At 35.7% G+C, this 25059-nt stretch overlaps 1 protein-coding gene across 2 annotated transcripts in view; it reads right to left on the reverse strand.

Moving 5' to 3' along the window:
* Positions 1 to 290: 290 nt before the first annotated feature.
* Positions 291 to 25059, reverse strand: part of kibra (WW and C2 domain containing protein kibra) — a 117504-nt gene continuing 92735 nt past the window's right edge. For both annotated transcript variants that reach the window (XM_090371386.1, XM_090371378.1), the window contains 7 exons: positions 19478 to 19641; positions 18874 to 19077; positions 16104 to 16202; positions 10450 to 10633; positions 6286 to 6359; positions 3168 to 3283; positions 291 to 1511 (listed from right to left, as the gene is read on the reverse strand). In XM_090371386.1, the coding sequence (XP_090227512.1) occupies positions 1301 to 1511; positions 3168 to 3283; positions 6286 to 6359; positions 10450 to 10633; positions 16104 to 16202; positions 18874 to 19077; positions 19478 to 19641 (1052 nt within the window). In that variant the 3' untranslated portion in view covers positions 291 to 1300. The remainder of the gene's footprint in view (positions 1512 to 3167; positions 3284 to 6285; positions 6360 to 10449; positions 10634 to 16103; positions 16203 to 18873; positions 19078 to 19477; positions 19642 to 25059) is intronic.

Below are 25059 nucleotides of genomic sequence, written 5' to 3' on the forward strand. Positions count from 1 at the left end.
GCTGCTACATGATGATTATAGCTGCCAGTGTGTGTGTCAAGGAAAATTTGGCACTCTGTCCTGAAATGGGTGCAGTTTTAAATATGGGTGTGGATATATCTAGTTCTGCTCTTCACATGGCACAACTAATTTTTATCAAGTGCAGAAAAACGATACAAGATTAAAAAAAAATTTAAAAATGTTGTGTTTTAAATAAAACTAAGGAAAACAACCAACTACAATTCAAAATAGTTTATTTTTTTCAGCTGCAAATCTGCATTACAGCTGTAAAAAGTATTAAAAGCCTGAGAATCAATGTACAAAACAATAGTTTATCTAAAATAACGTACAAAACGCAAGCCAACATTACAACCGTGATTCACACATGTGCACGCACACTCACGCGCACATACGCACGCACACATTCACATATGCAGACATGATTCTACTACTACTTGCCAGAGCAAACAGGGTCAACAGGGTTAGTAAATACAAGGGTGGAAAACAATGGGGTTTGGCTACCAGTTGGGCAGCCTCTTTAAGGCACATTCATTATACAAGTAAGGCACTCATGCACGCTTACACCAACTACCAGCAAAAACACCTGGCCCAATCATTCATCCCAAAACGGCTAATCAAATACCACAATTCCCAGCACATTTCTACTATAACGCTCATACTTTGATTTGCACTCTGACTTGGAAGCATTTTACATGATAGATGCATAACTTAAGATGGCATGGAGGTATGGCTCTCTCCATAAATAGCACATACATACATACATACATACATAAATACATTACGTACATATATGTGTAACTGGTCTGTTGCCTTAACAGTTTACAGAACTTTTACATATATAACTGGAGGATGCTCAACTAGCATTTTTCCTAGCCTGCATAAAACAGCAGGCAACATTTTAACATTCTACATCTGTAAAGAAGAAAAAAGGGGGGGAACATACATCTGCTGTATCAAACAATAAACATCTGAAATAACAATTCAAACATCAACAAGCCATTTGATGGTGTATAACTTTACAAAGAAGCCACGGAGTTCGAGTTACCAGTATACTTTATCCTGAAATGGATTGGCACTCGAAGATGGCATTGAGACAGTCCCAAATGCAACTATATTCGGGCTCGCAGGTTGTCGAGTTGCCTTTTCTTTCCTTCTTGTTCAACTTGAGCTCATGAGTTAGGATTCCCTGGCTTTATCATGAAGACCAGAAGGGCTTCCTTTCTCTTTTGGCCACATGCTCACACTTGTGCATGATGGCAGATCCGTAATAAAAGTACCCAAAGTATTGCGATCGTCTTTCTCACACTTGAACTCCCAGTTCTGGATCAATTGTATATTCAAACCTTTGTTTAGTGCTCCTAGGATTGCTACCCTGTGGCTGAGAAGTCTGCGGATGCCTGGAAATCCCTGCTTTGTTTCGACAGTCCTCTGATATTTCAAGATCTACATCAGTATCAGGTGGCAGTGCTGGCACAGTCATATTGACACGGGTAAAAAATGCCATCTTCTCCCTAAAAGTAAAAGAAAAAAAATAGCAATTTTTTTTTATAATTTTTTTTTTTAAATACATGTTATGTTATTAAGGGCTTCTGTGTGCCAAATCAATGCTCCCCACAATTACCTGAATTTGCCAAGTATACTTATTCTAGAAAATATCTTAATGTTGAACCTTCCCCTTTCTCTTTTTTTCATGCAAAGTAGTAAAAAAGAACGAATCTGCACAACTCATCATCTTAAGGAAATAAGTATATTTAGAAGCATGCAAATTATGTAGATACAGAGGTGTAAGGCTTAAGAAGTCAGCTAGCATTGGTCTGTACAAATTATTTCAGTTGTCTATATTCTTTTCTCACAAAAAGAAAGTTAGTATATCCTTCAGTTATTTCTGTTAAACACATATGTGATATGACAACCATTTAAGCCATGTTTCTTGTTTAATTTTTATTTTATTCTTTATTAGGAGTAAAGGTAATGATAATCCTTTGTGTTTTTTCCTCATTTATGTATTTCTTATATGGCCTCTGTAGTGGAGTGGTCAAGCGCAAGGTACAGAAGTACACAAGCCATGGTTCAAGCATGTGACTACTAAATATGGTAACATTCTTGTATTCTATCTATCTTTTGAACTCCTTTGACTCTATGTGGTCATTGCAGAGTATAAACAGAAAAAAAATTTAAATATAGGTCTATTTATTTATGTTGATAAGAATTTTAACACTTTAGCTACTGTTTTTTTTAGAGGGGGGGGGGGAAACACAACACAATAAAACATGTTTGAATAATGTTTAAATCCACATTTTCTACCTCAGTACTCCTTAAGTTTACTGTGTGTAGTTATTCAGTAGACCATTCCCCAAATATTGTTCTTGAAATCCACCCATTAGAAAAATGGTTTTAATGGTCAATTAAAACCATTTTTCTAATGGGGGATGACATAACAATAATGATATAGTGATATGATACTGAATTTGTATTACTTATGTAAGGAACAGTTGTCAGTAACTGAATTACTACAAGGGGTGGTCAATAAGTATTTACCCTAATCTACAGATATTTGAGTAAGGGATCTGAAACTTGGTTAGCAGTTTTATCCTTCTCTGTGTTACTATTTTGTGGAGCTACACATTTTTCTTTCCTGTGGATGAGCTCTTTCAGGCCTCTTGAATGGAACTCCTCACTTTGAACAGATAACTAGGCTTCCATTTCATTAATTACCACCATCATCAGTCTGAAATCTGTGGCCCCATAATGGTTTTTTTCATTTTAGGGAAGAGATGAGCAGTCTGAAGGTGAGAGGTTGGGAGAATAAGGTGGGCGGTGTAGGTTTTCAAAGCCACACCTGATTGCAAAGCCTTGTAAGCAGGAGCATCGTTGGCTACGAGGCCAACATCTTTCGGTAGCTTCCCATATCTCTTAAACTTATTAGCCTCTCTTAAAACCATGCCTTGAAAACCTAGAAGGCATGGTCAGTATCTTTTACCTTTAGGCAAATGCTATACTTAAAAAAATAAAAATCGGGGCTTATTTTTTCTGATGCTGTTTATCCCACCCAGAAAATTCTCTTTATCGGAAGGCATGGAGAAGCCTCAATTTATATTTAATATTATATTAAATAACTAGCTCTGATAGTCCATTAGATAAAGCTAAAAAATAAATGATAATTATACCTGAAAGACATGATATCAGGCTGCTTTTTGCGGCTTTTCCTCAATTTGTATATTTCCCTGGATGTTTTCTTCAAGAGTTTTTCAATCTTCTTATCCTCTGGATTTTGTTTGGAAGCCTGAGTGAATACTTTTAGTTAGTCAAACATGACAACAAAATATATGTACAGTAAAAAAGATAATTATTGTACTTAAGTAATAACAGGAAACAAACAGAGCAACCATCTGAACAATTCTATTTTTGAGCAAAGCTATTTAATCAAAAAGGATACTGAAATAGTGCAAGCTAAATATGGATTAACAAAAGAACACATTTAGTGATTGATATATAGCATTACTTATAAATAAAACTCAACATGAAATGTTGAGTTTTATTTATAAATCATGGAATGTTTGATTTTCAGTAACATTGTTAACATATTTTAAACAACAGACTGTGCTATTTATTTGTCTTTGCTTTATTGGATAAATGATGCATCCTTGGGGCTGCTCCAGTTACAGAGTATAGCAAATTCCTGTTCATGGGCATTAAGAGAGAGCATTCTAACACCAAAGCAGTCCTCCAGCCCGTTTGAATTGGGCATCTCATACTGCATCCCATTTATGACTGCCCCCCATAGCCAGAAAGACATTAAATGTCAGTCCAACAATCTGTTGGCAGTACCATGATGGTACCAAGAAGAGAATTATGCAAACTCTGTTAATACCCTTCCACAAGTTCACCTATAGAAACCTCATTACAACATCCTCTAAATGATTAAGATTAGTTACCTGTCCAGCAGACAAGTGCAACTCTATGATGGCAACTCTGAGCACTAATCCAAAGATCTGACTGTATCATTCAATCAGTAGTAGTGACGAATGGTGTGTACAAAGGATAGGGACATAATCAACACAAACTTTATGACTTGTGTTTACTGGGAATTCCTCATTCAAGGGAGAGACAATTACAATTATTCCCATCAGAAAGAAGGTTGGTAGTGCTATGGAGTCTTTCTGGATGGATAGTTATGGGCATACTGATTCCTTCAGTATGCCCATATCACATATATCGTAGACCTGTTATTGCTCTATCTTACGAAGATAAACACCACTTGTTTCTCTAAGATGGACTAACTTCAGTGATTGATTCCCTGTTTAGCAGGCAAGAGTCTCATTTGTAATCAGAATTAACCAGACAGGTCATTCCACAACTTGAATGAGTTTTTTTCCCCAAAATTTGTAAGTTTGTGAAAATGGAAAGGCTTTGTACGTAAAGGATTTTAAAAATGTTTTTTTTTTTTATTTTTATTTTGACTTTACAGCTGAACACTTGAATGAACCTATTGCAAAAAATAATATAGATCAAAATTTTCTAAAAAAAAAATCATTAAAAAATATAAAAACAGCTCTATCTTGTAAAGAGTTAATAGATGGCACCACTTCTGTGGAGTTTCAAGACAATCTGTACATTATACAGATGTAATTTGTTGACACTGCATTGAGAAACTTCAAAAAATACATGTGTTTATACTCCACACAGTCTACATTGGAAATGATATAATAAGCAAGAAAGCATTTAAATGAGAAGTGCCACAGATGTTTGAAAAAAAAAAAAAAAAAAAAGCACGTCACAGGATTGCCCATGGGACCAGAAAAGAAGTGTGTTAAAAGTAAGATAGCACTATAAGCAGGAGTGTTATAATGGGAGTTTACTGCATATGTTGCACTTGCAAGAGGATTAAAATATCAACACAATACTAACAGTAACAATATTTCTAGAATTAATTTCAATAATAATTTATGTAGAATTCATTTGTATGAATAAACTAAACTCTGAACAAACAAGCTTCAGGTTAAATGACAAATAGAACTTCCATAAGAATTTTTTTTTCTGAATTATTATTAAATATATACATACATTTTATGAAAAAGCAATACAATTAGTTGGCATTATAACTTTATAAGCTATCAGCATTTTAACTACTTGATGTTTTGAAAAGTTGTCACCTTGAACATTGGGCATTTTAGCAAATTTAACATTTAAAATTTCTGGCACTTTTGAACCTGTTGGCAGTTTGAAGTAGTCTGCATTTTGATTGTTAGTAATTTGTACTAAAACCAAGTTAGCAGCATGCAGGTTTTTGAGAAAATTATATCATGAAATATTTTTGCCAGTAGATGGTCTGTTTTAAGACTTCCTTATTGTCATGAAACAGAACCACTGGCCAGGGGCATTTGCAAAGCAAATCCTAAAAACTTACATACAAGATATAAGTTTTTAGGACTCTGGATCCATTTCCAACCGCAAATGGTCTTAAAACAGGCTGAAATGTTTGGCAGATCTAAATTTCACTAACTATAATATATATTGTTTAAATTTATTTCCAAATTTACTCTACAATTCTTACTGTAAGCTCATCTGAGCAGCAATTATTTTAGCAGTCACCCTTAGTGTTTTCATACTGTTTTAATAAGTGCTTTATAGATTTCTCCAGCTACCAAGAAAACCAATCATAAACAGCTAATGCACTTCAGAGACATGCATTCTTTCAGTGCCTTTCTTAGGGGGCATAGAGACGTGAATAGTGCAAACAGGTTCTTTAACATCTCTTATCACATTCCACGTCTTGATTAGCTTCACTAATCAAGATGTAGGATTAGATTAGTTTCACTAATCAAGACATGGAAATGCATGAATTGTCACATGTTACCTCCATCCTACAATGAATCTGTCTTAGTGACAGCTATCTGCCCTCAAAAACTGTAACAGCACATTTGTTTTGTTTAGACAGTTATGGAATCTGATACACTACAATTTTGACATCCCACTGAAATTGCAGATCACATATTCTCCAACACTTCACGACTGAGCAACACCTTGGACTGTCCTATTAATCAATATATGGTGTGGGATGACATTAATATTCTAAAAACAACATCCTACAAGCAAGTTTCTAATGAACTTACTTTATAGTAATAATATTTTAGTTTAATATTCGTATGAATTTATTTTTAATTCAAAAAAGTGAATTAATTTTTTATATATTGCAAAATAATCGAACAAAAATTTTAAAATATAACAAAATATAATTTGTTGGAGGGGGGAAAAAATATATATATATAAAACCACAAGACTTACATTTTTATTTATGCTGGCCAAAATCTGTTGTAGCTGTTCATTTTCACTCAGCCAAGCTGGCAGTTCTGTTTCTCCTGAAATTCAAAATTAATAATTTCAAATATCTCATAATTGTATAAAGGATTTTTTTTTTTTATATATTCATCAGATTATTCCAGTTGCCGCGCGCGTGTGTGTGTGTGTGTGTGTGTGTGTGCGCGCGCGCGCGTTACTACACTGTATCTATTTATCTATATAATATCGGTGTTTTGATACACCATAGACACTCTTAAAAAACTACAAAGTAGTTGTTGTGGGCATCATTTGCTCTTTCTCATATTGTGCTCTGCCTTCACCATGAGTTGCCATGATACTGCACTCCCTCAAATAAGTAACGCTTCACTAATAGAGAAGACTATTGTTACTTATTCTCAGTGAGTACCACCACCCATACATGTTTCAAGGCTATTGGCCTATCATCAGTGGGTGGGCAGGTACCCTATACACCTTTTGGCATCTCTCATATTGTGCGATTAACTTCACAACTGGGTCGTCATGTCTGCAATACTAAGAATAAGTAACAATAGTCTTCTCTATTAGTGAAGCGTTACTTATTTGAGGTAGTGCAGTATCATGGCAACTCGTCATGAAAGCAGAGCACAATATGAGAAAGAGCAAATGATGCCCACAACAACTACTTTGTAGTTTTTTAAGAGTGTCTATGGTGTATCAAAACATGATATTATATTTATTATAATGAACGATTATTTTAAATGACCAATAATAAATTAAAATAAACACAGTAAAAAAGAAAAAAATGATTGACTCATATACTGGCTGAGCTGATAGCTAAAGACAAATGAAAAATTCTTAAGACAAATGAAAAATGCTGAAATCCTTGGCTTGAAAAAAAGTATCAGGTGGCATCTGCTTAGGAAAGCATACACTTGAAACAAAATTCCTTCTTGTCAATAAAAGAGCATTCTTCAACAAGAGCAATAATGCTTTTATTTGACAATCATCTGCAGCGATACTGATCTTATATGATATATAGTGTGCAAAAGGATTCAAGGTATCAACTACAGGCAGAGCTAGTAGCACACATACCGCTTTGCATGTTTACATTCATCACTACATATATATTGAAAAAGGGGTACTAATTTTTCAAGTGTTAATGCAAAAATAATTTGTTGAGTGAAAATTTAAAAAATTAGGACTTAATGTACACTGAGAGTAAAAACAGTTTCTTGAGACCAAAATTAAAACTAAAACAAATGAAAAAATTAACCTTCATGGAACATGCAGCAATCTTTTCTTGTAATTACTGCCCCCGCCACAAGATGATGTTATTTGCAGATTTTTGAGCAGTCCATACCTAAGTTTTATAGAATTATTATGAACACAGCAACTGGATTACTGTGTATTCAACAGAATATGATCTAACTTTCATTTTATGATTTTATTTTCTGTTTACATTGTCAGTGCCAAGTTTTCATTAGTTTTAGTTGTTTTGTTGGCTCCTGGCAAATCTAGGATTTGAAACTGTTAACTTGTGAATGTTTAATTAGCAAGTTTATTATTTAGATTAAATCTAATTCTTACATAGAGCATAATGTCCCTGTTTATTTGTACCACAGTACTTTACTTGACTGCCTAATTTTCTACCTCTCCTGACTTATTTAAAGTTGTCTAATTAATCAAACATTATTTATACATTACAGGCTGGCGTCGATTAAAGTGATTAATTCCTCCCACAAGTGCGTTGCACAAAACGGAAACGTGTTAATCGAATATATTAATCAATAGGAAAAATTATAATTGGTTCGTGACCTTCAGGAATGTCCATAAAGAATTTTAAAAATACCTTTTTAAATAACTTTTTAACTGTATATAGTAATAGTAATAGAGGCATGTGATGCAAGAAAGCAAGCATATGAGCTTATGTAGCATCAGCCAAAAAATAAAAATAAAAAATTCACACAACCATTCCTTATAAAAGTTTGTCCAGTTCCTCCTTGAATTTATTTAAGCTATCAACTTCCACAACGACAGATGGGAGTTTGTTCCAGCAATTAACAACCCGCTGGCTAAAGGCAAATTTCTGCACATCTATTCTACAACTGTCTTTCCTCAATTTGAATTTATGCCCCCTTAGATTTGTAATCTGTGCAAGTGGAAGAATCCCATCAGAATTCAGCATGCTCAACCCATTCAAGGCCTTATACACCTCAATCAGATCACCTCACAAGTAATCTAGTCTCCTAGTCTCCAGCTGCTGCAATTTGCAGCACTTAAGCCTCCCTTGAGTTCTGCAAATTGCAGCGAACTCAAAAGAGGCAAAATCAAAATAATTATAGAATTAAATGTTTATTGCAAAAATTCACAATAAAGAAACTATTTGTTAAGGAAATATTTAAAGAGTCGTCTGAACAGTGTTGGCTTTCTTTTTTTTTTTTTTTTTTCATCAATCAATTTCCAATAGCCGACAAGAATCTTCCCTAGCCCTGGTGAAATAAATATCACAGGGAACCTTAAACCTTTTGTTTGAAGTTCTCTGTGATATGAAAGATTTCAATCTAGTTCTTTTACCGTTATCTCCTTTACGGTAACATTTTCACCTTCCTCATTTAAAATTTAAAATTTTTTCCCCCATTTAATTAGAATTTTTAACTGCAAGTCTGTGCGTGACTTCATTAGCAGGAGACAAACAAGTAACACTTCTGCTTCCAATGGAACGCACCGAGGCGGGCAATAGGCAAACACTTGTTTATTGCCAGTCAGATGTGTGGTAAGCTTAGCGTGCAATTTAATCTTTTTCAACTATCACATAAAAAAAAAGATCGCATTAACTGGAAATTTGCACCATGTAAAGTGTAAAGTGGTATAATTTTTTCCAATAGCGGCAACTGAAAAACGCATTAATCGAACTCACACTATGTGAGGCCTAGCTATATACAGAGTTTATATGCTGCAATTTATATTCTTTATTTTTTTCTGCTATCATTAATCTACTTTTTTTTTTTTTTTTTTTTTTTAATTTTTAAAAAACCGAAGTCCACATTAATTCAATTATACATTCAAATGCTTTCATGTAAAATGCAACTTTTGCTAGCCATTTAATGTAAAGTATTGTTTTTCCATTCATTATTGATACATTGTTAACTATATACTGTGGATGTTCCCATAGAACATCCTTGTTATTTTATTGTTATTATTATTTTTTTTTTATTTATTATTTTTTTTTTTAGGAGCATTAGCAACTAAGGCCATATTGCTCTGGGATATGCGGTGGCCATTCCCTGACTTTTCCGCATCTTCCGTATTTGGTGGTGACGGGCTTGAACCCCAGTTTAATCAAGAAGCGTGTGCTACGCACTGCTGCTCCTTCCCATCTGGCTACGGAGGCGCCTATAGAACATCCTGTGCATAGCTAAGATACATAATAATGCTATATTGATATTAGGTAAAATTGCAAAACAAAGCCTTTACAAATATGTACCTAAATAATCTGAGAGCATTTCAGTAATGCTGATCCCTACCCAGAGAATTTACTTAATAGTTGCTCTTGGAAAACAAAATTAAACTGATTATAAATCATTAGAGCTCAGAGGATATTATGAAGACCTAATAAATTAAGAATACTGTTCTGCTTAAAACAGGTTGATCCTAATCTAAGAACAGTACAAATCATGATACAGCTGCTCTGAAGATTAACAACTTGAAAGTATTCAACAATTAACTAAAAACTGCTAGTTGTAATCATATGTCAAAGGTAACTACCCTGCCCAAAGTTGGGGGGGGGGGAGAGAGAGAGAGAGAGAGAGAGAGAGAGAGAGAGAGAGAGAGAGAGAGAGAGAGAGAGAGAGAGAGAGAGAGAGAGAGAGAGAGATACCACTTGCAATAGCTATAATTTCATTAAATAACTATTTTTTGCATTATACAGCACAGAGTAGACCCATGATGCACGTGAAGGGCTAACTAAAAATATAGAAGAGATGGTTAAAAATTATAATTAACCAATTCTTTGCTACATATTATCATTTTCCCACCAACTTGTACTATCACCTGAAAAGGTCACTAACTAACTGCAGGATAGCACTGCACAGCAAAATACTAGTAAATGGAATGAAAAATGCCCATTTTTAAGTTAAAAAAATTTATTCTATGTCAATTAAGAAAAATAACCTTTTGCTTTGGCCTCTTCAAGTCTTCGCTTTAACTCCCGAAGTCTGGATATTTCATCTTGTTGCTGATTTAAACGAGTCTGGAAGGCCTGAAGGTCCAAAGCTAAATCTAGTGATGTCCGAACTGGCCCAGGTTTTGGACCTGTTGATGCTGCACTACGATGACGAGCACACATCACAGGAGGCTATAATAAAGACAGTGAATATTTTAATACTAATTAAGATAACCAAAGATTATTTGTCATTATTTTTCTAAATGACTTATTTCTACATGCGCTCTCTTGTAACAAATTAGTGCTGATTATGCATGGTACCTAATAAATAAATAAATTTCCATTTATATTCTGGACAGCCAAGGCCAGAAGAATTTACATCTTCCCTATTTTACTTGTGCAGTAGTTAACAGTAGGTTGTGCACCTTTTGTAGCAATATAGGAGCTTGATTTTTGCAATGTGTAAATTGGCATTTGCTTTGTTTGTTTGTTATTTGGTTTTTAGGAGCATTAGCAACTAATGCCATATTGCTCCAGGGATATACGGTGGCGGTGGTCATTCCCTGACCTTTCCGCATCCTCCGTATTTGGTGGTCACGAGATCGAACCCTGGTCTAATCAAAAAGCATGTGCTACGCACTGCTGCTCCTGCCCACCTGGCTATGGAGGTACCTTTGGAATTTGCATATGTTACTCAGGGATAAGGTCATGAGAAATAAATTTTATTCTTAATTTGGTTTTCTTTTTAAAACACACAAACAAGCAATCATTATATTTATCTCCCATTACAGTAATGCTGCATTATAGTGATGCAGGGGTGTCCAGCCTGCAGGCCATGTGCAGTCCTGTGTCACAATGACTTTTGAAAATTTCAGTTTTTAGCAATTTATCAGTTTATTAAATTTTTTTTATTGCTGTCTTATGATGTTTTATGTATCTTTCCAAGTATTTAACATTATTATAACCATATAATAAGAATGTTATTAGTGTTATATAATAATTGTTGGATTTTTGCATTTAATTATTAAATGTAAAAAAAACAAAAAAAAAAAAAAATACAAATCTAAACACCAATAACAAAAATTAAACTCTGTTTCAAAAAATGCATAATAGTAAAGACCTGTCCTTGCGTTCTATATGGTCTATAATCTTCAGCACTTTCAGTTTTGGCCCAACATGGGTAGATTGGATGCTCCTGTAATAATATGTGACACTGATCAAATTATACTGAAGGACTAATAACAAAAGTTTCCTTCAGAGCCCAAGACACCAAGTGCTTCACCTTGCTATTGAAAAATTTTATAATGATTAAGTTAAATTTGTCAAAATCAAAATCTTCATCCACTATTTCCATTCACTTTGTGATGGATATCATATGTCTTTTCTTTTTTATGAAAACCCCAAACATGAGGGGTTAGAACCTATAGTACTTAGTACTGTGCATGGATTGGAGCTTGAGAAGACAAAAGAAGATATTTGTTGACATTAGACTTGAACTTCTGTAGACTGTAATTTTCAGGAAATACGTATGAAGGAAGGTTGTTCCAGAAAATGGCAATTGAAAGAATAAACAAGGAAGATGAAAAGTTGGTTCTGTGAGTTTGAAGTCGGACAGTAAATGGAGGTTGGCTGGTAGCAGCACGTGTTCAGACTGTTTTGAAAAAAAGAGTGGGAATTATAGAATCCAATTCAGAAGAACAGTGCCCATGGAAGTATCTGTAGAAAAGGCATGCAGCAGAAACAGAACGTCTATGAGACAGAGAGTGGAGAGACTCTGTTAGAGAGATGAGTCATTAATTAACCTAATTACCCTCTTCTGAATGGAATCTAGAAGCCTGAGAGAGGTTTTGGGGGCACCGCCCCAGATGTGGGAACAATATTCCATGGTAGGGTGGATTTGTGATTTGTACAGAGTGAACAGCTGTTTGGAAGAAAAGTAACGCCGAGAGCAAAAGAGTAAACCAAGTTTTTTTAGATGCAGAGGAAGCAATATTTGTAATGTGCTTGTGCCAAGAGAGATTAGAAGTCAGGGTAATTCCCAAAAGAGATATATCATCTTGCCCAGAAATCGGAGTGTCACCAAAGATAAGCATAGGAGCAGAAGAATCCTTTTCGTGAGATATAAAACAGGACTGAGTTTTAGAAGGATTGAAATCAACTAAGTTGTCTCTGCCCCAGAGACAATATTGAAATCAACTAAGTTGTCTCTGTCTCTGGAGGATTACCTGGAGATTGGCATTTAAGGAATTGGTAGAGGTTATTTGAAAAGTTGAAGCTGATTGAGCAGGGCGAGGTTTCTCAAACTGCAAAGTGGAATGCAATGTGCAATCATCAGCAAAACTATGAGTAGGATTTGTGGTCAATGGAAGAAGGTCATTAATATACAAGAGGAAAAGAGTGAGGGAAAGAACTGAACCTTGGGGGACACCAGCATTAGTGGAGAAGTCAGAAAGCCATCTACCATCACTCTCAGTGAGCGGTCAGAGAGAAAACAGGATAACCAATTACAAAAAACAGTTGGCAAACCATAAGATGGAAGCTTGTTTAGAAGACCTTTATGCCAAACACGATCGAAAGCCTTTGAGATGTCAAGAGCAACTGCTTGTGTTTCACCGAACTTTTCCATTGAATTTGACCATATATGAGTAACATAAGCCAAATATCACCAGTGGAACGACACTGACAGAATCTATACGGGTGATCGTTGATCAGACAGAAGGTTTCTAGACAGTTTAACAGTTGACGGTTAATTGATTTCTTCATTACTTTAGAAAGAGTAAGAGAAATTGCAATGGAACAATAATTGGATGGGAGTGATTTGTCACTCTTTTCAGGAACTAGCTGGATATGAGCAAATTTCCAAGCAGAAGGAAAAACACTTTTGGAATAAGAAATTGAAAAAAGGCAGCAGAGAACAGGGGCAAGTTCAGGAGCACAGGTTTTGAGAATAAGTGGAGAAATATCATCAGGACTCGAGCTTTCTTAGGATCAAGATTTGTCAAAATCCTTCTGACGGAAGACCACAGGAGGCATTGAATGGAGCATGTTGGGAATGGTTGGAGGTGTTTTACCAAGATCATTAATACAAGAGTTGGAAGAAAAATGGGATGCTAGCAGGTTGGCTTTATCCTTGGCTGAAGTGACAATAGAACCATCTGGTTTTGACAGGGGTGGGAGCAGAGATGGGCAAAAATTGTGGCCTATAACTTTAGTAAGAGACCAGAATGCTCATATACCATTAGGGCAAGAAACTGGTTTCCTACTCTTATAGCCTGTTCAAAATCTAGTTTAGACTGATTAATAACTGCTTTACAATTGTTGCGAGCTTTGGTATAGGAGAAAATGAAACTGAAGAATTGGAAACAAGCTAGTTATGATATGCATGATTCTTCTCTTGAAACGGCCTTAGCACATTTATCAGAAAACCATGGTTTAGATAAAGGATGAAATTTTGAAGTGGAGTGTGGAATATAGGATTCCATTCCTATAAGAATAATTTCATTGACGCAATCTGAGCAAACATTGACCTCAGAAGTTTTGAAACAGTAATCCGACCAAGGAAAAGAAGAAAAGAAATCTCGCAAGTCATACCATTTTGCATTCTTATAATGCCAAACAACACGAGGTTGGGAATAGCCAAGAGATAAAGGCTCCATTGGAGAAGAGACAATCACCAAGTTGTGATCTGAGGTGCCTAAAAGGATCATTCACTTCAACAGTGTACTTAGAAGGGTTGTTTGTGAGAAAAAGATCAAGCGTATTGGCTGCACGATTAGCATTGTTCAGTATTCTGATAGGTAAATGAACAATCAGTGCGAGGTTATCAGTAATTGCAAAAGCCTCAGCATCTCGACCAGCTGGGTCTGTGTGACTAGAAAACGGAAGCCAGCTGGAGTTGTGAACATTAAAATCACCAAGGAAAATTATCTCACTGTTAGGTTGGTTTGGTTTGTTTGGTTTTTAGGAGCATTAGCAACTAACGCCATATTGCTCCGGGAATATGCGGTGGTCATTCCCTTGACCTTTCCGCATCCTCCGTATTTGGTGGTGACGGGCTCGAACCCCGGTCTAATCAAGAAGCATGTGCTACGCACTGCTGCTCCTTCCCACCTGGCTACGGAGACGCCTCTCACTGTTAGGAAAGTTGGACTGGAGAAAGTCAAGTTGCAAAGAGTTTCAAGTGAGTTGGGAGAATGGTAGAGACAACAGATGAATTTGACAGAATGAGGTAGAGAGATTTTATACCAGAGAAAATCGAAAAGAGGAGATTCCAAATTACCAAGTTTCTGACAGAGAATATCGGAATGGATGTATGCACAAGTACCACCTTTGAGGCGAAAGGAATCATACAGCGAATAATATGGGCAAACAAGATGAGCAATGGTTAAATCAACCGATAACTGAGATTCTGTCAGAAAAGTTATGTTTGTTTGTTTGTTTTGTTGGTTTTTAGGAGCATTAGCAACTAAGGCCATATTGCTCCGGGATATGCGGTGGTCATTCCTTGACCTTTCCGCATCCTCCGTATTTGGTGGTGACAGGCTCGAACCCCGGTCTAATCAAGAAGCGTGTGCTGCGCACTGCTGCTCCTTCCCACCTGGCTACGGAGGCGCCAGAAAAGTTATACGGGGTTTGGCAAACTGTAAGTGGAAATGGACATCATTGAGTTTAGAACTGAGACCATGTATATTTATGAAATGAACTGGTAAGTGTTTGGGAGGTTTAGATCTTTTTGCAGATAAGTTTGCTCTATTAGTTTGACAATTCATGGTGTATTCAATAGTAAGAAAAAGTATGGGGGAACACGCTGTAATGAAATTTTTGGATATGGCATACACATGGTAAGAATATACCAAGATCCTTGACATAACATGGCCTCAACAATGCCCCCCCCCCCCCGCATACATACTACTCGGACTCCCTCGAGTCATTATCTTGCAGGGTAGAGGTAGAGTAGAGGTCTGCACAACCACAATAATCATATCCTAATTTTAGGAATACAATATTCAGTGCAATTTATTCCATTTCTTTCTCTCTCCCTTCTTTATTTCCCTATAAATAAACCTCCTGCTTGTTTCAACTGTTCATGATAATGATAAGCTTTGTGCATTTTTTTTAAAAGAACTTTGCTGTTTTGTTAACTCATTATTTAAACAATTATCAGTTGTGTCATTACTTTGTAAAGATACTAATACTTAAAACATTAGTTCTTCAATAGTGACAGTCTTGGAACATCATTTCATTAAAAAAAATTATAACAGTGATAATCTCAAAGGTAAATTTAAGAAATATTTAAAGAGCTTCAAACGGAAAAAGAGGTGGGGAAAGAGAGATTATTTATAAATTATTTTTTTGATCTGAACAGGTTACCCCTTCGTCCTTAAAAAATTAAATCAATAATATGAGATTATAACATTAACTTGAGTAAAAATTGCATGATATATGAACTGAAAAATATAAACTTATTTGGTCAATCCAAAAGCTATACATGCTCAATATATAATATATACATCCACAAAAAATACAAACCAACGCTGCTTGTTGTAAGTTCTTGCACCCAGATTATAAAATTACGTCTCATTTTTCAAATATGAGAATTTTAAGAAATAACTATGTAAAAATACTAAAGAAAAAATATACATATCACAAACTTGAAACTTACTTTTTTCCACCTCAAACTCCTCCTCTCTACAGAATTTCGTTGAAATGGTCCTCCTTTGCGATATAATGGCATGGAGCTATCACTGTCACTGCGGTTCAACTGCAAAACGCAAAAGCATTATTTAACAGCTATAATAAATTGTACATGCAAAGAACAATATTTATATATGGAATGCATAAAAAGTTATGTGCCCCTTTTGGCTTTCCATTTCATCCCTAATGGCCAGTGGGTGTACAGGTCAGGCCTTCTGGACTAACAGCCTTCCATTCACCGTCTTACTCCATGGTATCATATTTTGTTTTAGATCTTTAGCCCTAGCCACAGTAAGCTCTCTTCTAATTCTTGCTTGACACCACTGATCCACCTTCCTTTTGGTCTGTTACTGGGCATACTGCCATTTCATATTTTTATTTCAAATTTCTGTTCAGCTATCTCCATATCCCCATACTTTCTTACATTTGCTTCAGTTACCTTTCACTGAATTTTCATTACTTAAACCCTTTGCAGTCCAACATTATTTGCATTGTCTTCCCCATGCAGTTCAGCTCTACCAATCAAACAAACGACTATTTGAAATGTGATGTTCAAAAATTATTTATTTTCGAGTTTATATGAGCTAATATATAAAACAGCACGACAAAACAGTTTAAAAGCTCTAATGCAATATTTCTTTCTGGAAGAATATATTCACAAAACCTTCCAACTGCATAATTGACAATGTTTTTTACTTTTAGAGTTCCTGCTTTGAATTCCTTGTTTGTTCTTTCGTGGGTGGACACAGATGCAACATCCAAAATATCTGCAAAAATCTCTTCCTGCTAAATACATTCTTGAAAAGTTTAATTCTGTCTGTCCATTCTTCAGACCAATGCTTTATATAAATTTTTTCATTTAGTCCCATGTTGATAATAATTCCAAAAATCTCCTTTAGTTCATTTAGTGAAACCTAAACCCAGTCACATCATACGGAACAGTCAGAAACTATCTTATTTGTAAGGGTTTCCTTTTCTTTTCCCCCCCAATTTCTTCAGGAAGGTCTAATAATTTCTCAATTTTGCCATCAGAAAGGGCCTTTACTAGATACTGATGGCATGTATAAATACTTCACTCTAACATAGCATATAAGTTACTCTGTAACTTCTAAACTGGAAAAAAAAAAAAAAACCCACAACATTGCCTGCCATTAAAAACTGAATATAAACATCAATAAACACCCACTTAGTTTCTCAGATCATTTATGTAATATAAATGGATGGCGGTACAGATAGTTTATATTGGGAAATGCCGACAGTTGCACATTTCCACACTGGACTTGAGAAGACGTGGAAAAAACTCACTGCCTGTGGGTTTTTTGAATTGAATTTGAATTTTGAAGCTATTGAATATACACACTGATTTAGTTTTTCAGATTCTTTATATGAAGTATAAAAAGATTACAGCACAATAATTGAGCCAGTACAGCAGGAGAACAATTTTCATAATTGGAAAACATCAAAATGTTCTCGGCAGACTTCATCTTTCCTAAGGTGAAAAGAAAGAGATTTCAAGCCCTGAAAGGAAAGAGGTTTCAAGATCTCTTTATGTAAAGAAAAATATACATAATCTTTTTGGATAACTTTGCTGCTGACTGTTTTTAGAAATTTTTAGAATGGTGTAATAAGTGCAAAATAACAATAAAACCATTTTATTATTCTTTTTGTGTTCTTTTTTTATTGCACCAGGAACTTTATTGCCACATCTTGTATAACTAGTACTTTTTAGCTTTATTTTACTTACTTTAAAATCAATTATAAATAAATAATATAATGTACTAAAATACTACACATTCAAAATTATGTACAGTAAGCACAACTTATTGTTGCCTTTTACATATTAATACATTAATTTTGTTTCGGATGTTTAACTTTTTTGTCATTAATTAATATTTTTTTGGATTAATTAATACAAAAATTCAACTTTATTGCAAATTGGAAAGATAAAAGAAAAAATCCATAAACACTCAAAAAGTAATAATTGGTGGAAAATGTAATAATTGGTATGAAAATTAATTTTCCCACTGCATATTTTAAATTTAATTTCTTTCTTTCTTTCTTTTTTTTTTTTTTTTCAAAAGAATGTTTACAAAGCTATATTTATAATATGGGACTATAAACTGGCACTCAATTTTCCACTAGAGTGTTACTCCCATTTCAAATAAACCCATTTTAGGCATAAGAGTGCTTTAAAATAATTTGTATTCTGAATTTTTAAAGGGTGGCATGTCCATATAGGCTAATTAGGTGACCCCTCCTCCCCCAAACCACAAGGTGGTTTGGGGGAGGAGGGGTCAACTGTATGGTTTGCCTAGGACTAGTTTGCAACTAGTCTAGAGCCACTTTCCGCACTTGCATTTAAAATTAACATTACACTACAAGAAAACATTCATTTTAACTTTGTTTATTCTCGTTTGTTAGTGCTTAATATTCATTGAAATGAGCTTCTCCAAAACTGATCAACCATTAACTTCACTTGAAAAATTTTAAAATCCAGCACCTCTTAATTCCCAATCTTAAGGAATTAACCATATTTATAAGTTGGAGCCTTTTCAAGTTATAAAGGCAAGTAAAATCAACACATCCTCTGAAGTGTTATTTTCTTTACAATACAGGAGAAAAATACAAAAACAGCATAAATAAAGTACAAAATACTTCTGAAATTATTTTTTATTTATTAATAAATATATAAATTAATGAAAGAATGGGGAGGGGAAATAAAAGGCATTTATTCTTACCCGACAAATATACTGGTATTTACTGACTGCTGCACTAGGTGAAAAAGTCTGGGATCGCTTGATTACAGTTGTTTTTAAGTCTTCAGTTCTCTTTTTAAGTGCCCGTTCTGGAAGGAAGACACATTCAGTATTTGTTTCTTTATCACACAGCTCTATCTGTTGCTCTTGGGCAAGCCGCTCAGCTTCACATTCTGCACACATCTCCTGCATTAAAAGTAATACCGAATAATCCTATTTAATTTATTAAAATTCAAAAATAAATACAACAAAGAACTAAAAGGTAAAATTTTTAATATCAACATGTAAATAAGAATTTTTAATCTGTGAATGAAACAAACAAATTTCAGAAATATTACCAGAAGATTCCTTAAGGCATCTCCTGCAGGAAAATACTTAAATCAAGATTTTCCATTCTCTAAATATAAATGTAGGACATTTATTAAAGAGCCAAAATTTAGCTTTATGGACATTCTTTGGCATTTACTTTTAATATGCATATCATTTACTGAATTATAAGTTTACACCATTATTCAGAGTAATAAAAAATTCAGGTGCGTTAAAGATAATGTTTGGTTAATCTTTTTTTTTTTTCTCTTTCACTTACATTTGCATCCTCCCTTTCGGTTTCGGGAACATCTTCACTATTTATTATGGCTATACCTCCATCATCCTCATCATCATCCTCATCTTCATCATCATCATCATCACTTAGCTCATCTTCATCCTCTTCTCCTTCACCTAATTCTTCACATCCTACCATTTCAGGACCTGCAAAATCCCAAATATGTACATTTAAAAAAAAAAAAGCATAAATGAATGAAAAGGGAAATAATTAGTAAGGAATGGCAATACTTAGGTAAGGTAAAAGGTAAACTGCAGCCATTATCAACCCACTGCAGGATGGAAGCCTCCTCAACAATTCATGTTGAGAGAAATAGACTAAAATCTGCCACACTGGTCCAGTGTGGGTTGACAGATCGACTGTATTTAGCAGTCAGGGGCTTGAACCCCGGTCTACTGCACTCCTGCTCCTGACCACTCGGCTACAGAGGCCACTATACTTGGGTAGAGGGGGAATAATAATAACAATATGATGCAGAAATTAAGATTTGTCAATAACCATTGACATCAAGTAGTCCAATGTGATTCAGCCCCTTCCTTCTACTGTTAAAATAAGTAAAGAAGTCTCATAATCTGCCTTAGCTTGTATTAGACTAATTTATGTATACCATAGCTTCTGTATCACCTGATAATTTATATGCATCCCATTCCGACCAAATACGGAGGATGCAGAAAGGTCAGGGAATGACCACCGCATATCCCGGAGCAATATGTCCTTAGTTGCTAATGCTCCTAAAAACCAAATAACAACAACAGCATCCCATTCCTTTCCCCCCCTTCTTCTCTGCCACAAGTTTAATCAGTTCTTCTGACATCCATTTAGGTGTAAGCCCTGAACAGTATTTCTTAGTTAATATGAAATACCGACTAGCTTTTATGATTATTTTCCGGAATACTTCACATTTAGAATTTGCAGTTGGTCCCACTGCATATAATTTAATATCTGTCTGAGACCACTGTAGTCACCCTTAAAAAAGCAAATCCTTTCCCTTTATCCTTGACAGTAGTTATGTTTTTAAGTAAATTCCATGTCAGTACACTGTGATCACTGTCACACAGTGGTCTGTTACCTGCAGATCTTTAATGCATTAAGAATTGTCGGTGATAACCAAATCAAGGTAGTGCTTCCTCTCCTTGCCTCTAATATGCTACTTTTGGAAACAGTCATCCAGTAAATCCACAAAAGTCTTGCTAGTGTGTGAGTGACCAACTCACAAATTCAAGTCAACATCTGGAAAATTAAAATCCCTCATTATAAGACATTGCGATATACTGGCCCACTATTTCTCTGTATAGCTGGTTGGTATACTCCTGACAGTCATTAGGCCTACAGCACACTTACTGTCATTTTTGTATTCCCAGTGCATACGTCATACCAAACTGACTGAACACTGCACTAGCCACTAATGTGAACTGGATGCACTGTATAAGATTTAATATGCTTCTTAACCAAGAGCATAAACCCCTCTCCTGTCCTGTCCTTCCTGTGCACATAATGTACTCCCCATATTCAAATCCTGCTTTGCTGAGGTCCAAGTGACTATGTCTCCGATATGACTATAACAGTAATAGTATTCACCATATAGTGCAAGAGAGCCACAGGCTTTTGCTGCACTGACAAAAAAAAAAAAATAATAAATAAATAAATAAAAAACCCACACATTCACAAATAGATAAGAAAATATAAATTACATGCTTCCCTCCTCTTAACCATCCAGTTCATCTTTGAATTTATTCAAACTGTCAGCCCAAACTACCTGTGAGGGCAACTTATTCCAGCAATCAATGACTCGCTAAAAGAAAACTTTGTAAAATCTAATCTAAACCTCGTCCCCTGTAATTTGAACTTATGGCACCTAGTTCTGTAATTCTTTATAACAGTGAAAATTTCACCTTCATTCATTTTACTAACTCCTCTCAGAGCCTTATAAAACCTCAATCAGGTCACCTTAAACCTCTGAGGTGCCTAGTTGCCAAGCTCTGTAGCCCACATAATCAGAGTCTTTCCTTGTACACTCCTTTTGTCGATCTCACCATGCAAGATGCCCAGCTTTGGACCCTTTCAAGAAGTTCAGTCTTTTTTCAGAGATAAGGTCTCCATACTTGAACACAGTATGCCAAATGTGGTCTTACAATTGCTTTATACAGTGGGATTATGATCTCCCTATCTCTACAGGATAACGTTCAATAAATCATCGATAGGACAACCACGGGCTTTCCTGGCTGCCTGTTCATACTGCCCAGAAAACTTCATATCTGCCCATATCACTGTTTTTAATTCAACCCTATCATGTGTATAATTTATTTTGGGGTTGCTATTCCCCAAGTATAAGACCTTGCATTTTGTTGCATTAAAACATGCCACTTCTCTGACAATTTTTGAAGTCTGTTCAAGTCATACCGAAGGAGTGTTGCTTGGCACTGATCATTAACAACTGTACCAATCATTACGCCATCTGAAAATTTTGACATCATACCTTCTATCCTTTTGTTAATGTCATTTATGAAAATGAAAAATGACAGTGGTCCAAGAATTTTGGGGACCTTTGGGGTACACTCCTGATATTACAGCAATCAGAAGAAATCCATTAATAACAACCCTCTACCTTCTGTCCTGCAGCCACCCAGCAATTCACCTTAGAATCTTTTCAGTAATCCCAACCTGTTCCAGCTTATATACAGTAACCTCTCAAGAGGCACCAAGTCAATGCTTTGCTAAAATCCAAATAAACTATGTCAAAATTGTTCCCTTCATCCAGCTCATGAGTAACTGTGTCAAAACAGCCTACTAAGTTAGCTAAACATGATTTTCCCTTAACAAAACCATGTTGTGTGTCCTTCGGAATGCCATATCTATCTAAATGTCCCTGGATTGCACTCTTAATTATTGACTCTAAAATTTTCTCTACTGCTAAAGTCAGACTAACCAGTCTGTAGTTACCAACTTCACTCTTAGAACTGCCTTTATGTACTGGTGACACGTTAGCACTTCCCTAACCCAAAGGAATCTCCTCTGAGTACAAAGATGCCCTCATAATTAAACTCAGTGGTTCAATACACTCTTTGGTTGCCTCCATCAAAATTATCAGGTATATGCCGTCAAACTCTGAGAGCCTTACCTGCCTTTATGCTCAGAAGTTTTTTTTAATAAACAGTCACCTGTAATTACAAAATCATTAATTTCATATGCTCACCCACACTCGCAGAGCCTCTTCTCAGCACGAAGGAGCTTTTTTCAGAAAAGACTGATGCAAAGTACTTATTCAATTCATCCGCAACATCAACTGGGTTATCTAAGACTTTCCCACACCCATTGCACAAGGGTCTGATCTGATTAGCTTCCTTCTTCGTTACACACATGAAAAATTCCTTGTCCCCATTCTTTGCTCTCTTAGCATATTTCTCAGCCTTGGCCTCCCTAACCTTATTTATGGTGCTTAACCTAACCTTATTGCTGCTATGGATAAAGGGATGGTTGAGTGGGAGAAGACAGAGAGTGGTAATCAATGGACACTGCTTTTTGTGGACTAATGTTATTAGTGGAATCCCCCAGGGTTCAGTGTTGGGTCCATTGTTGTTTTCTGTATTAACAAATGATATTGATGATGGTATATCAGGCTTAATGTCCAAGTTTGCAGATGATACAAAGGTTGGCAGGGTTGTTAATGACAGTACACTGCTGCAACAGGATCTAGAAAGTTGAGCAGATGAGCTGAAAGGTGACAACTGAAGTTTAACATTGACAAATGTTAAGTACTGCACATGGGAAGCAGTAACCCCAGAGTAATGTATCAACTGTGTGGTACTACACTGACAGTGGTAGAGAATGAACAGGACCTGAGGTAATTGTGCAGGCAGATATGAAGTTTTCTGAGCAGTGCAGACAATCTGCAAGAGTAGCTCGTGGTGTCTTGTCAATGATATACAGGAATTTTTCTAGCAGGGATAAGGAGGTGATTATCCTCTTGTATAAGGCAATGGTCAGGCCATACCTGACGTACTGAATACAGGTCTAGAGGCCTCATTTCAAGAAGGATGTAGAGATGCTGGAATGAGTGCAGAGAAGGGCAACAAGATTAGTGAGTGGAACAAAGGGTTGCTCTGAAGAAAGGCTTAAGTTTTTCAAATTAGAGTGTCTGGAGACTAGGCACCTGCAAGGTGATCTGATTGAGGTGTATAAAACCTTGAATGGTTTGAGCATGCTCAATGCTGATGGGATTCTTCCTCTTGCTCAGAATAATTGCCTGAGAGGGTATAAATTCAAACTGAGGAAAGACAGTTGTAGGATAGATATGTGGAGGTTTGTTTGCCTTTAGCCAGCGGGTGGTTGATTGGTGTAACAAACTTCCATCTGTCGTAGAAGTCGATAGCTTAAATAGATTAAGGCAGAACTAGACAAACATTTGGAGAGAGTGGATGGGTGAAATGAGAAGGTTTTTTTTTTTTTTTTTTTTTGGCTGACACTATATAAGCTTGCTTTCTTGCATCATGTGCCTTTACTAATGCTAATGCTATTACAGATGCACTTGTACCTGCTACAGGCTTCAGTACTTTTCATCAGTCTGTAACTATCCTGTGCTATCTTTTTCTGCTCTATTTAACTGGCCTTATGTGAATTCTGCTTTAAAAGTATTCCATAATTCAAATGTATTTGCCCCCACTCTGCAATCTGCCCAATCAACAGATGCCATATAGCACCTTAAACTGTCAAAGTCCTCTCTTCTGAAGTTAAAACCCGTGCCTTTACCTTTAACTATGGCAACATATTTCTTCATCTTCAACTAATGATCACTGCTTGACAATGGTTCCTGTACTTTAAGCCCTGTGATGTCATCTGATTCGTGAGTTTTTATGAGGTCAAGAATGTACTTTCTCTATGTTGGTACAAATAATAATTTAGTTTATTTAAAAATATATTTTTCCCTATAGTGAGTTTTCATCCCACTTATTCCAATCAATTTGGGGCACATTGAATGGAACTCATCATCCCCAATTTGTGGGTGGCACCACCTTTCTGTTAGCCCTATTATATCAGAATTAGTTGTCCTAACCAGGAGCTCAAATTTAGCCATCTTGCTGACAACACTCCTGGCATTACTGTAGACACAGTTAAGACTAAGTAATCTTCTACAGTTTACTACTCTGACACACCCCTTCAAGTTATTTAGGTTTCTATTCCAAGCTTTATCTTCCCTCCTCATTTGAAATGTTGCCACCCTCAGAACATCTTATCAACAATGGCTGATGTGGAAACAAACAAGAATTGATGAGGTGAGTGCAAGAAATACTTTGACCCATATCATCAGATAAATGCAGATCTAAATTACCTTCCCCCCCCAACTAGCAGTTCCTTTGAACCCTTAGGTATCCTCAGTGATATTGGCAAAAATCCTTGCACCACCTTTCTTCAAATGAATACCATCTCTAAAAACCAGATTCCTTCTACTTTTGATGCCTTAATCAGTACTTCAAAATCGTCAAATTTATTTACAATGCTCTAAGCATTAGTGTACATTAAGTACACATGCACCTGTTCTTACTCTTAGTTACTCTAATACGGCCCGT

This window comes from Mastigoproctus giganteus, chromosome 1, assembly GCF_048544385.1.
Source record: "Mastigoproctus giganteus isolate SK-2022 chromosome 1, ASM4854438v1, whole genome shotgun sequence".
Classification (NCBI taxonomy): domain Eukaryota; kingdom Metazoa; phylum Arthropoda; class Arachnida; order Uropygi; family Thelyphonidae; genus Mastigoproctus; species Mastigoproctus giganteus.